At 43.2% G+C, this 17,122-nt stretch overlaps 1 protein-coding gene across 1 annotated transcript in view; it reads left to right on the top strand.

Annotated features, from left to right (window-relative positions):
* The window catches only part of BVES (blood vessel epicardial substance), a 35,917-nt gene extending 19,261 nt beyond the window's left edge, over nt 1–16,656 (top strand). The window contains exon 8 of the mRNA XM_034991676.1: nt 14,148–16,656. Coding sequence (XP_034847567.1) covers nt 14,148–14,272 — 125 coding nt within the window. The 3' untranslated portion in view covers nt 14,273–16,656. The remainder of the gene's footprint in view (nt 1–14,147) is intronic.
* The last annotated feature ends 466 nt before the right edge of the window (nt 16,657–17,122 follow it).

Genomic DNA, 17,122 nt, shown 5'->3' with positions numbered 1-17,122 from the left:
AATACTGGTTCACTGAGATAATGTGAAAGAGTCCATACGGTCTGCTGGGTATTTGGCTTTGTTGCTTTCATGATTTTAGTTCAAGTGAAAGCCTAGACCCAGCAATGGGAATGAATGAATGAATGAATGAATGAATGAATGAATGAATAAATAAATAACACAAAATAACCCCTTTTATTGGTGAAGATTTTATTGGCACACTGTGGTGGTAAAGCAGACAGGAAGCAGGAATTCTTGACTGTTGCTCTCTGGAGATGATACATGTACAACCTCTATGGAAATATGACCTGTCTATTTAAAATTTAATGCACACACCTTTTGACACAGAAATGTCCCTGCTAGAGTTTTACCCTATGTATATGCTCTTTGGCAAATGATACCACATTAAGTGCTGTTCATTCCCGCATTTTTCCACAATTGTAAAATTCTGGGACAAACCTAAATATCCATTGGAAATAAAACTGGTAAATAAAATTTTGGTAAAAAAGAAAATGATGGGAAATAACTGCTGGGTGTTTTGCTGCTGACTGGTTATCTCAGTGTGAGCCCCAAGAGTTAACAGGTGACTGGGTGATAGAATGGTCCTGAAGATGAAGGAGACCACCCAAAACCCAACACCCCTGTGAGTTACCTCATTCACACACACACCCACTGAGAGGCAAGTTTTCCAAGATTATCCTATGGGTTAGATCATTTTAAAACATTTTAAGTAAGGAACATTTTAAGACACAGAAATTTGAAGATTAGTAAGTGAAATGAGATAAACTAAATTATTTTAAGAATTATTCCAAGAACAATAGTATAAGAAGAACTTTGAACAAATTCATTTGAAGTAGCAAAAAGTCAGTCAAATTCTCGCATTGCATAAAATAAAAAAACTATTAATGTTTCCAATTGTATGTTGATCCGAAGAAACTTTTAAGGAAATACAGGTACACATTCAACAATCCTAAATGTTTATGTAAATTATCTTGTAACTTTGGATGCTTTAGATAAATTGGATTAAGGATGTTAAGTATTACATAGTGTAGAGAGGTTGGAATTGGCAAAGCAATGTAATGGGCGTAAACTTCCAAAGCAAAGTCTAGGCATAGAAATGTGTTGTGGACCCAAAGGAGATTTCAGGAGTAACACAAATGAGAAATGGGAGATGGCTGTATCTTATTCTAACATAACTTTTGAAAGTACAGACTGAGGCTGACCAAACTCTGCAATCTGCTAACATATCAAATGCATTATCTTATTGAAACAGTTTGGTGGTTACTAAGCATTTTCAAGTGGACCCATCTTAATTGCATGTATTGTAATTACTATACTAAGAAAGGTCAGCAGAAAGGGAATTAAACAATAAGTTTTTGTTTTTCTATAGTATTTTATTGTATAAGCCAAGTCTTTGGGGAGTAAAATAACATTTTAGAAAAAAAAGTTTAAGAGTGTGTTGTTTAACTAGAATAAAAACACATTTTCTAGATGAACATTTGTCCTGTTTCTGCCACCAGAAACCTATGTTACCGGGTGGATTGATCACCCATGTTGTACATACAGGCCTGGGTTCAAATCTTGCACTAATGATTATTAGTTGTGGATCTAGTCAGTGTGGGTTTGAGTGTGGGTATGTGTGAATTGTGCAACAAAGCCCTGCTCATACCCAATTCCCTTTCACTAATCCCTGTTCTGAGTTTCTTGGCTTCCCTTCCTGCCGTTTAATGAAAGACATTGGTCCTTGAGCACCGCACTGATATAATTATGAATTATTTAATTCATCCTAGCATGTGATTCATCAAAGACTAGTTGGTTCTGGTTTCTCTTTCTTAGGTTTTAGCTCAGAACTGAAGTCTGAGGCTTCTGTTTGTTTTGTTTTGTTTGCCAGGGCCATCAATAGGCTGTCTACTTGCCCATACTGCAGATGACATTTCTTGTAAAACAGAGAATACAGAACCAGTCTCGTAAGACTATTAGGCTGAAGTAACAAAACTTACCACTTTTGGAGCATGTGGGAAGTCTTAGTAAATGCGAGGTCCCTCAAACAAGCGAGCTCTTTCCATTCTGGGTTTCGACCGGCCCTGGGGGGCGACTATGGCGGTTCCTCTCAGCGGTGGAGGCAGCTTCATGAATGCTAAGGAGAGAAGGGGACAAACCTTTATGGACAGTAGTCGCTATTATTTCTCAGGAACTCTGGGCGTAATCACATGTAGTCTTTAAGCCTGCGCGGAGAGCGGTGCTGGTTTTTGCTGGATGACACAGCACCACGGGCCTCCCGCATCTCTGGCTGTGACCAAGAGGCTGCTTTCTCGCACATGTGCGCGCTGCGTGCTACTCCAGGCCCATGTCCCCCTTCGTCTGGGATGCCAAAGAGTCCCCCTCGGTCTGGGATGCAAAAGAGCAGCCCTTATTCGGGTGGCTGCCATTCGGGGCAGAGGAAAAGACAGTGATGGCAGAGTTATGTGTCGGCTCTGAAAGCTCCCACTTAGAAGCAGCGCATGCGGGGCGCCTGGGTGGCTCAGTCGTTAAGCGTCTGCCTTGCGCTCAGGTCATGATCCCGGGGTCCTGGGATCAAGTTGTGTTGGGCTCCCTGCTCGGCGGGGAGCCTGCTTCTCCCTCTGCCTCTGCCCTGCCCCCTCCCACTCGTGCCCTCTGGCTCTGTCAAATAAATAAACTAATAAAAACTTAAAAAAAAAAAGAAGCTGCCCGTGCCACTTCCTCTCACGCCCACTGGATCAGAGGGGTCACTTGGCCAGAACCACCATCAGCAGGTGGATCTTTAATCCTCCTGCAGGGGCTGAGCAGGAAGGGGCCTGAGGAAGGAGGGAAAGCAAGTATTTTCACAAGAACATGGATCTACCTTAGTGAGTATTACTGCATTTTACACCTGAGAAAATTAGGACTATGGATGCTTATTCACTTGTTCCAGTTGCACAGGGAGAGGCTCTGGGATACAGAGCTAGGTGTCCTGTCCGATCCATGCTGTTTGACCATATTGCCTCTTGGTTTTAAAAAGAAAAGACAGGGCGCCTGGGTGGCTCAGTTGGTTAAGCGACTGCCTTCAGCTCAGGTCATGATCCTGGAGTCCCGGGATCGAGTCCCGCATTGGGCTCCCTGCTCGGTGGGGAGTCTGCTTCTCCCTCTGACCCTCCTCCCTCTCATGCTCTCTGTCTCTCATTCTCTCTCTCTCAAATAAATAAATAAAATCTTTAAAAAAAAAAAATTAAAAAGAAAAGACAAAAAAATGTACATAACATTTGATTAGTGCTTTATAGTTTACAAGTTACTTTCACACCCATTCCTGCATTTACACCTGACAAGTCTGTCAGCAAGGCACATTCACTATTATTATTATTTACCCCTTTGCGGATGAGTCCACCTGTACTCAGTACACAAATCACTTCTTTCTCCTACAACCTACCTCATTGGAGAAACTTACCCCCCCACACACCCCATTCCTCCATTATGACCAAGCAGTGCTGCAAATAGGTTTTCACAGACCCGTTGATTTCCATTTCAATGAAAATTTTTGCCTTATTCATTGTATGGGGGCAGGGGGGGGCGGTTCTACATAGGAGCATTTAAATTATCCAGTAATGTCCTCCGGTCATTTAGCATTTGGTTAGCTTTCACTTCGCCTCATATGTCCTTCCAGAATTACAAGCAATGCTGCTCTATAAGAATTATATTTATTTTATATATTTTCCTAATTAAACAAGTTTTACATTATTCATTCTAGTCATCAACTCAAATACAGAAGTAGATTTAAATATTAAAATCCATATCAACATTTCCCATAATTATTTTTCAAATCAGGATCAGCATGTACCCATTCCATTTGGTTGAAAAGTCTCTGAATCTCTGGGCTCCCCTTCCATCTCTCTTTCTGTGTGTGTGTGTGTTTGCATTTTTGTTTTGTTTTGTCTTGTTTTGTTTGTCCTGTAGAAACTTGATTCTTAAATGTAATTGTGCATATGAATCACTTGGAGATTTTATTACAGATTCTGATGCAGAAGACTGGGGTGGGACCTGGCGTCCCCCTGATTAACAAGTGCCCCAGGGGTGCTGATGTGGCTGGCCCCTGAACCATGCTCTGAATAGTGAGGAGTAGGAGTCCCTCCCTACAGTCTGGAATTTTGCTGAGTGCAGCCCCATGGTGGTTGCTTGTATTTCCCATTTACTGGTAGGTAGATCTCCAGGCTTGCGTAGATTATGGTGAAGGCACGAAAAGAGATTGCTGCTGATCCCATTTCTTACGTTGTGCTCTATTTTTTACGTATATCACATGATGCTAAGTCCACAGCCAGATCTCTACTCTTTGCTGCACAGACTCTGTATTCCACGTCAAATTATCATCTGAAGACAAGAAAGTAAACTAATGAGATAGTCCGAGAAAAATTGCTTCCTTCCTAATTATTCAGTAGCCCATAATCCACTTAGCTCCTTTTCACTTTCCTGTGGCTTCATTTACTTGTTTCGTGTTTGGAAGCGTGATTGTGAGGCAGAAGGACCAGAAAGGATGGGCCGTGCTGGGCATGTGGGAAGGATTGCGTGCCCTTTTGTGGCTATAAGCTCTCCTCTCTGCTCCTGCCCCGAGGTGCTCATCAGACTGCCTTGCCATCTCCTCCTCCTTATGAGGTTTAGCTCCTACATGTGCTGTAGAAAACACACACACATACAGATTGATCGGACTTGGCAGGTGCATCACTGACAAGCAGTCCCGGGCACAGGCGTCGTCATGGCAACGGGAGGCCATATTCTGTTTCCTTAAAAGTTGTAGAACTTTATTTTAGTTAATTTGGGTTAAATAACCTATTGTTGTGGTTGTTTGGTTTTTTTTAAATCCTGAGGTTTTATAGGCAATGCATTCTGTTGGAACTCGTCTTTGAAAGCTTTTGTTAGTTTAAACCATGTATTTTTTTCAGAAATTATAATTAAAATGTATGACTTTTAAAGACACTATGAAATATTTAGAGTGAGGTTTTTTTACTGAGAAAAAAATCTTTTCAAATGTTTTTTGTTATTAATGTCAAGATGGTGTTCTGGACGATCTCCTAATTTCACGTGACCTAGTTGCACAAATATGCTTTAAGTGAGCTTGCATCTGGTTAGTATTCTAATCTGCAAAGACGAGCAGCGTATCTGACATAATGAGTTTCTGTCAGCTTTCTTACCCATTTATTTACCTGGAAAGATACAAAAAACCAAGACAGCAGTCTCAGTTTCAAGGCTGCTTTCATGAAATAACCTGTTCAACTCAATTTGTATTCCATTAGCCCTACGAACAGCAATAGACAAATAAACAACAAGCTTTACGTGAATTATCTGGAGAAGTAGAGAGGAGTTGGGGACAGGCAGCAGGAATACTGAGGGAACAGTTCTCAGATCCACCAAGATGGCTAGAGAAAAGCAGTGCTCCCACTTTGTATGTAAAGTAAGGAGCAGCTGAGGGAGGCTAAGTATTGGGGTCAAGGCCACTGGGCTAGCTCTGAAACAAAGAAGTGTTGAATTTGTTATAAGTTCTTGTTTTGCTTTTTACCCTATGGATGGATATCCATATCCATTTGGGAATGTAAATTTGGTTAGGGATGTTCAGCCCCTGCTATCGCAGCTGACACATCCTGACCATGTGCATTTAATCTTCACACCCACCCAGTCAGGTTGGTGTGGTGTTTTCCCCTTTTAGGGTTGAGAAATAGGACATTTATTTCCTCTGAGTCCCTGGTCCCCCAGCCAGTAGGGCCTGTGCTCTCTGTCTCCAGAACTCCTGTCATCACCAATCCGTTCACTGCCTTCTAACCTCAAAGTGTTTTCTCTGTAAAATGATGGTAAAGGGACTTTATACAGTTATACATTTTTTTAAAGATTTTATTTGTTTACTTGAGAGAGAGAGAGAGAGCCCACAAGTCAGGGGGAGGGGCAGAGGGAGAAGCAGGCTTCCCACTGAGCAGGGAGCCCGATGCAGGGCTCGATCCCAGGACTCTGGGATCATGACCTGAGCCGAAGGCAGACGCTTAACCCACTGAGCCACCCAGGTGTCCCTACAGTTACACATTTTTAAACTTTTAATAACAAATTTAAAAATTAACAAGTTAAGGGGCGCCTGGGTGGCTCAGTCGGTTAAGCGTCTGCCTTCGGCTCAGGTCATCCCAGGTCCTGGGATCCAGTCCTGCGTCAGGCTCCCTACTCATGAGGGAGCTTTCTTCTCTCTCTGCTCCTCCCCCCCCCCCTCATTTTCTTTCTCTCTCTCTCAAAAATAAATAAAAAATACTTTTTAAAAAATTAACAAGTTAATATACACACAGATAACAGATAGTAAAAAAAAAAAACAAAAAACCTTTCAGTGAAAAGAACTAACCCCCTCCAACCTAATTGCTCGCTACGAGCAATCACTTTGGAACAATTTTTTCCAAAATGCTAAATACTGTCCTATTATTTATGGATTTATCCACTTAACGTTTATCTAGTACCTAACTTAACTCACTTTTAACTTCCCTTTCCCCTTCTGATCAATTTGGTGATATCGCTAGTTTTTATTCTTTTATTATTTACCTTTATAACATTAAATAATATACTTAAACCTCCATTTTGTTTTCTATCTGCAGCAGTTTTAAAGGTGAGGACATTAGCCTCTCTACCCTTTCTTATTCTTTCCCCTTCTACCTTTACATTGTTGTAGGTCTCTTCCTTAACTTTTAAACAATCAAGATTGATAACAAGTATATTCTGTTATCTCTTTTTTTCCAAAATATTTTTATTGTCATAAAATACACGTAACATCAAATTTACCATCTTAACCATATCTAAGTGTACAATTCAGTGGTATTAAGTACTCTGTTCTTTTTTTTGTAACAACAGTTAGGTCTTCCTTGCTTTCTCTATGATTTGTTTTGCAAAGCTTAAGCAAATAAACAATGTTGACATTATTTTGCTTTATTCAGAACCAAATAGTGGACTGTGACTACATTTCTTTCTTTTTAGTTATAAAGTCATGATTCCTGTTCTGTTCAAAGAAGACTGTTTCTAATATCAAGTACAAATGGATTCTCCTTTCACATACAACACAAAAATCATGCCACAGTTTACTTCATACTTGACTTTACTTTTTTTTCCCCCGGAGGTTTTTTATTGTCTTGCTTTGGGAGCCATTTTATTCACCATGTCCCTAGTATCTTGTAGTTTCTTATTCATTCTGTCTTTTAATTGAAATCCAATTTGTTCTTCTTAAAGTCTTGGAGCAGTTGTTTCTTTTATGAGCCATGCCTTCTCATACTGCTTTTTGTCTTTATAGATATTTCTAGTTGCCTTTTTTCTCTTCATCCTTGCATTTTTTTTTCTTATAACTGTAGTCTCTCAGTACATCAATTCTGTGTCCCGTTTATCTTAGAGACCTTCCTCACAGAACCTTCCATTCTCCTGTCTCATCCTGGGCTAGTTGTTGTCTGGGTCTGCGCACAGCTACAATCCTGGAACTGCCTTCCGCATTCCTCTGAGTTTATTCGCCATCCCCATGATGTTACAGGTTTCTCCTTGTGGGCAGGAAGGGGCTGCAGGACTTCCACTGTTCCTCTGCTGCTCACACCTATTGCCAGGCAGCTCAACACCCCGACCACCCATGTGGGTAGTTACCAATTGATCTAGAAATGACCTGTTGGGCTAGAGAAAACCTCCTCATGGGAACCACTCACCTCCAACCTCTCTATTTGCCATAATTTGTACATTTCTTTGGTTGAGTCCCTCAATGCTGGTGCCTTAGTTTCTCTAAGGGAAATTAAGGATAAAAGCTATATCTACCCTTCATCATTATTTTTCAGAAAGTTTCAATCCAAACTCAGTCTCCTCAATTTAAAAAAATCTTATGATATACATGGGCAAGGCAGGAAAAGGGATGATAATCCTCTCTAACAACGAAGCCATTAAATCCTTCCCTATCCCCATTCATCAAAAACTGTATAATCTAATTAAAATTCTAAACCCTTTGTAAGGTTTTTAATTACTTGCTAAAGCAATTGGCCAGATGGTTAAACATAAAAAAAATAAGAACACTTTGAAAGGAATGAGGGAAATGTCATCAAAGTTAACAGAATAAAGGGGAAAAAATCATATAACATTATATTAGATAGTTTACCAAAGTGTTCCCCCTTTATAAAAAATGTGTATCTTAAGCAGAGAGAAAAGTCACTTGACAAATTTCATATCGTGATATTCTATTTATTGGGAGATCAAACCTGAGGTTGCTTATTCATTCTCTAGAACGGGGGTGTGACCTTCACTCTGGATTTAAGCCCAACAAATATGTCTGTTTACTTGGACTTCTAAGAGACGCCCTGGGGCCCTCATGTAATTAGAAGCAAACTGAAATAGAATAAGCTTAATAAGGACAGAGTTCTGTCAAAGGAAATTTCTCTTAGCTCATTTTTCACTACTCTGGATACTAGAATTTTGACTGTTAGGTAAGAGCTCCACTAGTCTGAATGTAAAAACTCTTCCTGTGGTTCTTTGACTCGGGACCTTAGGAAGACAGGAAAGGGTCTGGTGGGGCAGGCTAAGCTTGTCCTCACAGAGGCCCACGACTCGCTTGCCCTGGCAGGCAACAACCTGCAGCATGCGCAGTGGGCCTCCACACAGACTCCTCAGCGAGGAGCCAGCACCAGCTGCTGTCCGAACAGGCCTGCTGAGGAGAGACTAGACTTCCCAGGTCCAAATCTTCCAGTGGGCGTCCACAGTGTTGTCACCCTCTATGATCTGACAGGAGTGGAAGCGTCCACTGTTTGGTTCAGGGCTCTTACTGCTAAGCCTCTGTCTTCTACATGTGCTCAAAGCTCCTATTTTTGAGTTTGAGTTTTTCTCTCTTCCTCTCAGGATTACTGTTCTCTCTCTCAGCTGAACACGCCGAACGTGGTGTACAGCTCAGAGGAAATTCCACACGGCTGACTGTGCCTTCTCAGGGCTCTGGTATCTACGGGAGGGATGTAGAAGTCTTTCTGACAGAAGATTATTTGCCACTTGGTGTAATATGAAACATCCCCCAGCAACAGTAACTCTCGATATAACCGTTTAACAATTTCACACCTGATAAATCTGGATTGCGGTTCAGTCTGAGACTATTTGTTTTACATACTTTTATAATAAACTGTGTTAATTGGCACCCAGAGCCAAGAAGGAGATAATTATAGCTAATAGCAAAAAATAATGCTAATTATTTCTTCTTAATTATAATAAATACCAAAGGATATAGTTAACCACTTCTCTTTCCCAACTATAGAAGTGGTTTTAATAGAGGAAGGATAGAAATCAGCTTTCTGGAAAGTTTATGGATATGGAATTATTTGCCTGCCTAGAATTTGGAATAAGTGAAAAGTAAAGCATCATACAGAGGTCATGTACCCCATAGTAATGACCTTGAGGGACAAAAGTAATTTGAAAAAGCACTTAACTAAAGATAAGTTCAATTTCTTCCTCTCTCCTCTCCTCATGCTCTTACATCTAGGTAGGTTTGGGCCTTCTGGGCAAATTTCTGATGATGCATCACTGCATAAAATTAATGAAAAACCAGGCAAACTTGTAGAAAGAATTTATTAATGTTCAACTTGGGAAATGTAAGCTAGTTCCCTTGAAGCAGAATATGCTCTCTTCTTTTTTTATAGTTTTGGGGAGATTTGTTGTGCACACTCCAGATTGGGCTTAGATTTATTAGTGGACAAAGAAATTACTTCTAGCAGCATAGTGATGGTGACTGAGTCTTTCCACCGAACCAGCAGGTGTCTGGTCAAAGTTGGAGAGCATCAGATCTAGGGCAAGTGAGTTCCTGCTCCTTGGAGTCTGACTTTCTCCTGGCCACAACAGTGACAGATCCGCAGGTAGACCAGGTGACCATCACCCTTGGCCTTCAGGGGTGCAGGAGGCCCAGGCCAACTGAGGTTGGGACAAAGTGTGGGCACTCTCTGCGACCCTGACTCCTATGGAGGGGTCAGGCAGCCAGCCGGCACCAGGTGGCTTCCAGCGGTTACCAGGTAGGCCCAGTTCCTGTTGCCTCCCAGTGCATCTGCTGGGGGTGGGGTGGTGGGGCGGAGGGAAGGAAGGACAGCAAGGCGCTGCTGTGGGAACTGGGACCAGAGGGGTCTGTGCACTCTAACCCAGCCACGAAACCTGAAAGGAGAGTGAATCTAGTATCCTGTGCAAAGAACGGTAGCAGGAATATGCAATCTTGCCGGGCTGTCAGGGCCCGCAGTCTATCCTGCCAGAATGGGACCCTGCCGAGGTGGCCCCCTTCCTGGTGAGGAAGGCATTTGAACACCACAGCTGCCCCACTCGCCTTTCCTTCACAGGCTCTCCAGGTTGTCTTTGCTTTAGCTTCTGAGTATAAAGCAGAAAAATTGTATGGATGTGGTAAGCACGAGTTACTCTGAAAAGTGCACTGAGTTCCTGAGAAACAAAATATCGCGTCAGAGACTTTCAGTTCCCCAACATTTAACCCAGCCTCTGATGCCTTGTCATCACTCAGGGGCACTTTTTGCTGATTGGATGAAAACTTCGTGGCCGGTGATGATACAGCCGAGCCTACTGATGTTTACTTGAGGGGACGGTGCTCTTGCCCATGCTGTATGCACTCCTATAACCTACTGTCATATAATTGAAATCAATTATATGACAATGATTTCCCCAGGGAACATGACACAGCATATAGTAATAACAGTCCCTTTTCAGAGTGAGGTTTTACTGTAACCTGAGACCGCCTGCACATGAGAAATACAGGTGGGGAACTGACCCGTCCGAGATGAAAGGGGATGGCTGTGTGTCTTTCCCTCATCCTCAGGCTCAGCCTTCTGAAGGCCTCATGTGGAGTTTCATGGACTAAGTAATTATTTTCATGTACTAAGTAATTATCAAGGACCTGGCTACATGGGGGCTACTTCTCAGGACAGGAGAGGGTGTGGCTACAGCCCGCAAGATGCTCGTTTTCCAGTAAGGGACAGAGGCACGTACTTCTGATCACAATGAACTACAGAACGAGTTGTCGGTCTCTAGGGAATAGAATCTTTCCACATAAGGAATTAGGGAAGACTCCAGATGAAGGAGGTGGGGTTTGACCTTGACCTTGAGGAATGGATAGGAATTTGATGGGTAGGGATGGGAGTGGAGAGGCCACTCCAGGCGACGAGAAAAGCAAGAGAAGAGGGAAAGGATGAGTTGGATTTGGGGAGCAGTGAGTTTGCCAGAGGTTGGACTGGAAGAGGAAGGAGGCCCGACTTGGAGACCCCTGGGTGTCACCCCACGACTGTGAATGACTCCCACACCACTGTCTTTTTAATGCTATGTAGGAAGCACCACAGCTCTTTCTTGGCCCCGGCAAATGTACTGGGGAACAGACAAATTCTTTCACAGAGAAGTTGAAAGTCCTTGGAAGGTTTTCACCAGGTCATTTCCAGTTGTCTTGGGTCCTCTCTTCATTCTCTCTCAGTGGGAAAATGCACAGATTGGTGATGGAACTGAGAAGGCAAAGAACTTTTGACCCCGATGTAGATGGCAGCCGTAGGATCCTGTTTTGATAGATGGGCTAAAACCCAGAGCAATGAGTCCCACTTCCCCAGTCAAAATAAAGTGGGTGTGTTTCTTTTACGGGTGTTATACAATCATGTCTGAATGCTCTACCTTATTGATTCAGTTTAATGCTCTTAGACATGCCATCTTGTTGTTTGTTCGGAGAGTTTTTATCTGATTGCAAATACTCAGCCTGAGTTAATGTTTTATGAGGCTCAGTCATAACTGGAGGCTAGACATATGACGGAAGCCATGGCTATTTTTTTTTTTTAAAGATTTTATTTATTTATTTGACAGAGAGAGACACAGCGAGAGAGGGAACACAAGCAGAGGGAGTGGGAGAGGGAGAAGCAGGCTTCCCGCTGAGCAGGGAGCCCAACGCGGGGCTCGATCCCAGGACCCAGGGATCACGACCTGAGCTGAAGGCAGACGCTTAACCGACTGAGCCACCCAGGCGCCCCCATGGCTATTTTTTTAAGACAATTTTGCTGCACATGGGACCGTTTCGATAGAGAAACATAAACCCCCATTCAAGTACAAGTCCCGCTTGTTTTTATTTGCCATTCCTACCGATGATCATGAATTTTAACAAATTTTCTAATTACTTAGTCCATTGCCCTCCATAGACTGTATTAATAACTCGTTTCATTAACTTACAAACTGACAAAATGACTATTGCATCCTGGGCACTGAGGTAAGAACTATACAAACAGTCAGCCACTTAGTCCTCTTAACAACCATATGAAGTAGATAAGAGCATGCTTCCTATTTTACAGATAGGGAAGTTGAGGCAGGGAGAAGTGAAGTAACTTGCCCAAGCTCGCACGGATTGTATTCGTTGCCACTTGAGTAGACATGCAAATTGGAGGTTGTGGTTGGTGGTTGTGCTCTCGCCTGCGAGAAAAGGCCCCAAGACTTGCCTGGATGATTCTGCCGCGCCCTGCTGCTCCGTGACACAATTGTGTTCCTGGATCCTTTTAATAGAGGCTCCTTCTCTACAGTTGACGTCCGTAGTTGTCTTTCAAGAAACTCAGTATTTGAACTGATTGTAAATGCTTGAAAGTGAGCAATTTCCATGTTGGCACAGCAAACACATCAACTATACCGAAGCTCAGGCCAGTCTAACTCCTATCTATCTTTTTTATGTCGGAAGCTGTGGCCCTTGGGAGCCGCATCGGCCCGAAGCGCGCCTGGGACCATGCAGTTCGTAGTAAACATGGAGCGGCATTTTCTGTGTGCCCGGCACCCTGCTGACTCCGTGACCCGGTTATTGTGTTTTATCCCCCAACAGCAGCGCTAGGTGGGCCCTGGGATTATCTCCCTTCCTTCTACAGATACGGAAACTGAGGCTTAGAGATGGAGTGCCCATCACACAGCTAGGGAGCAGCAGGGCAGGGTTTTGAACCCGGGAGCTGTGTTTTGCGCCTGGGGCCTTGAGCTCCGTGCGCGCTGCCTCCCCTGGGGCCGTGTGGCTCTGCAGGTCCCCTGCCCGTGCTGCTCGCCCACAGCATCTGCGGTCAGCAGGGACTAACAGGTGATCTCTGTAAAGTTCTTGTAGCAGTTCTGCTACGCATCTTAGTGGGGTCCCACTACGCCCCTGTGCTCTACACCAAGTATTTGAAGAGTTGGGTTTCACCCACTGTTCTTCCATTACCAACCTTACGCCCGGCCTGAGGTCAGTATTTGCTGATTGACCGGTTGACCGAATACCATTCCGCCCTGTTGGAGGGCAGCAAGGGCCCACGTGGCTGTGGGCGGGGCAGACAGGGACCCTGACAGAAGGAATCCTGACACTGAATGTGGGAACGTTGTGGAGGGGTGTTTATGCTGTCCTGGGAGCTGCTTATCAAGCACTTGAGAAGTCTATGCGCCCATCTGTAGTAACTTCTACTCTTTTAAACCACGTTTTTTCTCTTTATCAATCGTGGTGTCCCTTCTGTGGAAGAACGCATGAACAAAGGGGGGGTGGACCGAGCCCTTTATCACTTGACTCCTTGGATATAAAAGGCTTTAGGGATGTTCCTGCCCCCTCTGCTACTTGGGGTTGTATTTTCTTCACCTGGCTTTTCCTTCCTGTGTGCCTGGACTCGCCCCCCTCCCCTCCCCCCTCCCCGTCTCCCTCCCCTCCTCCCTCTCTCCCATCCCTCCTGCTCCCATATCAGTCCTGGCAGTGACTGGCCAGTGGTGGTGCTACAGATGGTGTTAGCTTCCATAGCTTTAGGACGGAACTCTTCTTTAGGGAAATTAGGAGTTAAATCAGCTGTTGAGGAACTAGCGTCACCATGTATGCTATTAATGCAGGAACAGGCATTCTGAGTCCTAATCAGACTTCAAGGCAACGCAACCCACTGGAAACTGCATATGTTTGAGAAGCTTCTATCATCCAAACACGTGCACTGGAATCCATTCCATGTCTGTTCTCAGGACTGAGAATCATTTCTTGACTTCGTCGTTTTCTTGAAATGCTGAATTGAAAATACAATATTTAGGGAAATTGCATTCCTGGTGCTAGCGATAGAGTCCCAGAGAGTTTTACTTTCCAGTTGGAGTTTCTCATTGATACATCATACCAACATCAGGGCAGGCTGGACATTAAGTGGTTTTCCTCTCTGTGTCTTTGACAGATGTGCCGTCCCCACACCAGCGGGGCTCCACCAAGATGAAACCAATCGAAGAAGGGGTGGAAGATGACGACGAGGTCTTTGAGCCCGTGTCTCCAAATGCACTGAAAGTCCATCAGTTGCCTTGATCAGAGAGAGAGGTCAAGTGACCAAGATGGAAATTGTCTTGAAGAGACCCTGAAAATACCAGCACTTCTTCATGGCTTTTTGATTAGTCTGCTATAGCACTGATAGTCTGAGGGCAGGAAAGTGAGGGTCAGAAAATGGGAAGGTTATTTGAGCTCTCCTTTTATTAATCAGCTTTTTAAGCAATTATTTTACTGAGCCTTCTGACTAAACCTAGTTCTATTTTGAGATATATATTTTCACAGTGTTTTCTAGATATGTTATTGTTTTAACTTAGCACTCTGTCAATGCAAATGCCTTTTCACTTATTTTTTCTGAGTTGTGGTTCATTTTTCTCACAAATAGTTTTTTTCTCCACTGTGGCAATGGGGTCGTCCATTTGATAGTCTTAGCAAACAGGGTAAGTTTGAAATTGAGGTTGAGGTATCATTAAAAAAGCAGGGAGTCTCGGGCTTGTTCAACTGAATTTTGAAGCTAGAAGATTATAAAGATGTGATTTGGCTGGTGTTTATTTTTTCTCCCAGGCCAAACACATTACTCCACTAGATCACCTTACTTATTTGGGCATTGTGTAGAGAGCTGGATAATGAGCAAAACTCATCAACCTTTGCTCACATTACCCTTATATTATGCTGTGTGTAATCGGGTCTGGAAACCAAAGCTGGAAAGATAACAGATGGAAGTGGTTCTGAATTTAGCTTGACCTGCAGCAAAACTCAGCTCACCTGGAATCATCTTGTCCCCACACACCCTGGTGTGGGGAACACTTTACTTGGGGTAGGGAGTCAAGTGATTAAATAAGTGTCACAGAAGGAAGTGAGTCAAAGAGCATTTTCATCCTGTGGTCTGAAGTTTCAGGCGGTTCCTCCAGAGCCATAGGTGTCTCCTTAAAATGTGTACCAAATACCCAGGGCCAGGTTCGCAAATGTAAACACAGCTTTGGGGGCAGTTTCCCATAAGCCATGCCATGGGCACCCAACCTAGATGTTGCTGTGAGGGCCTTGATTGTAAGTCTCTCTTTCCTACTGGAATCATGTTTCAGGAAACCGGGGTATTCGGCTGGTGGGAAATGAGAAGTTCGCTGAAATCATCAGTCAGACTGGTCAGGGTGACTGTGGCACTCAGATGGGTGAAGCCCATTGATCGACTAAGCTATATCATACATCACGCTGATTTTATTTTATCCACTAGAACCAACTTGAGTCAGTCCCCTGTTATAGTAAATGGCCAAGAAAAGTTCCCAATGAAATGACTTTCAGGTAAGGTGAGCCCAAAGCAGCCTGTCTTGTCAAAAGGTGATTTCTGTCAGAGAAGGTAGATAAGCTACTCAGGGGTCACCTCACTTTCCTAAATCCATTTTAGGCTAATTATTTTAGTAATTTCACTTGAGTTAAATTTACATGCTCGGTCACTCCTAAGAAAATTTCCACAGACTGGGAATCCAGCTCCTAACATCTTTATCAGATGTTGCCTTATTAACACCACAGTGAAAAGGCTGATTTCACTTCACAATTAGCGTGGCCTCTTCAGTTTCCTAAATTATAAATTTATTTGGGGGAAATGAAACACAGGTGAATGGACTTAACCTTGGCTTTAAGACTGTGAAGATTCATTCGGTCCCTTGCTGTGCCTGAGATCCCACGTGCGGTAACCGTAACGTAATGGAGCTGGTCCTGCGTCCTCTAACTGTCGGGGTAGGGTCACGTAGACCATTTAGTTTCCACATGCAGAAGACTAATTTACAAAATCACTCTACAGAGTAATTAGATACGACACCCTTCCCTGAAGAGAAAGTAATTTTAGATTCTGCTGAGGCCACATCTTTAATGTTCTGTGGATCCACAGAAGCTTGGGGTTTCTTAGCCTGACCCACCTTCTGGTGTGTCTCACTTTGCCATGATGAGACAGCGGGAAGGGTCCTCTCTAACGATCCACATGCATGTATTTAGAGGGTATTTTCTGCAGCGCTGGGAAGAAACATTTTTAAAGGCACGCTGCTAAAACTTGATCGGAATTCATTTACTGTTTTTATTAAAACCCATGTGTGCACGCACGTCAGTGTCGTTCATAATGAAGATTGTCATCTCAAGCTTATGAATCTGAGAAGAGCCACTTAGCCTGAATGGGAAACATGAACTATTTTTAAATACACACGTCTAAGGAAGACAATGGGGCTGGGAGGAAAGGAGATGCAAGCCACTGAGTAGCCCTCCCACGTAGACTTGATAGCAAAGAAGCAGATAAGAAAACAGAAGAGTTTTAAGTGTAAGATCTCCTATGGTTGGCTCTGAATTCATTTATACAAGTGAACAAATGTATCTTTGTGTAAAGGCATAAATACATGGACAAAAAAAAAAAAAAACATGTTTGCTGCCAAAGCCACCAATACGACGCTTCCCGTGCTTTTTGGTGTTCGCTTAGCTGTGTGACCAAGGTTCAGAAAATGATCTGCGAAAATTATTCTATTTATAACCCCACATCTACTAGGCTTAAATGTAACATCGAGTCTGTTGTATGAATCAGGATTGTAACATTTATACCAGAATGTATGCGTCATTTGTAATATTTTGAAAGCCCTCATATTTATGTTTATAAAATAATAGCACAGATACTAGATAGAAACCCAATGATGTTTATATATCTTAAATTAGTAATAATGGGTGCTATATAATTGTCAGTTACCACCCGTTGCTCTCTGGGATCTTTTTCGCTGCTCCCTGTGGTTTCGTTGCCCTTTCACCGTCGGACACCTTTGTGCTTCGCTGCCAATAGTCTGCACCCTGGGAGACACCGCCTTCCTATCTGGTTCTCCTTCCACATGTCTGAAGCTTTTCTGGTTTTATAAATTGGAA

Source organism: Mirounga leonina, unplaced genomic scaffold (genome assembly GCF_011800145.1).
Source record: "Mirounga leonina isolate KUSES-001 unplaced genomic scaffold, KU_Mleo_1.0 Mir_53, whole genome shotgun sequence".
NCBI lineage: Eukaryota > Metazoa > Chordata > Mammalia > Carnivora > Phocidae > Mirounga > Mirounga leonina.
Note: the sequence above shows the minus strand (reverse complement) of the source record. Positions and strands in the feature narration are given on the sequence as shown.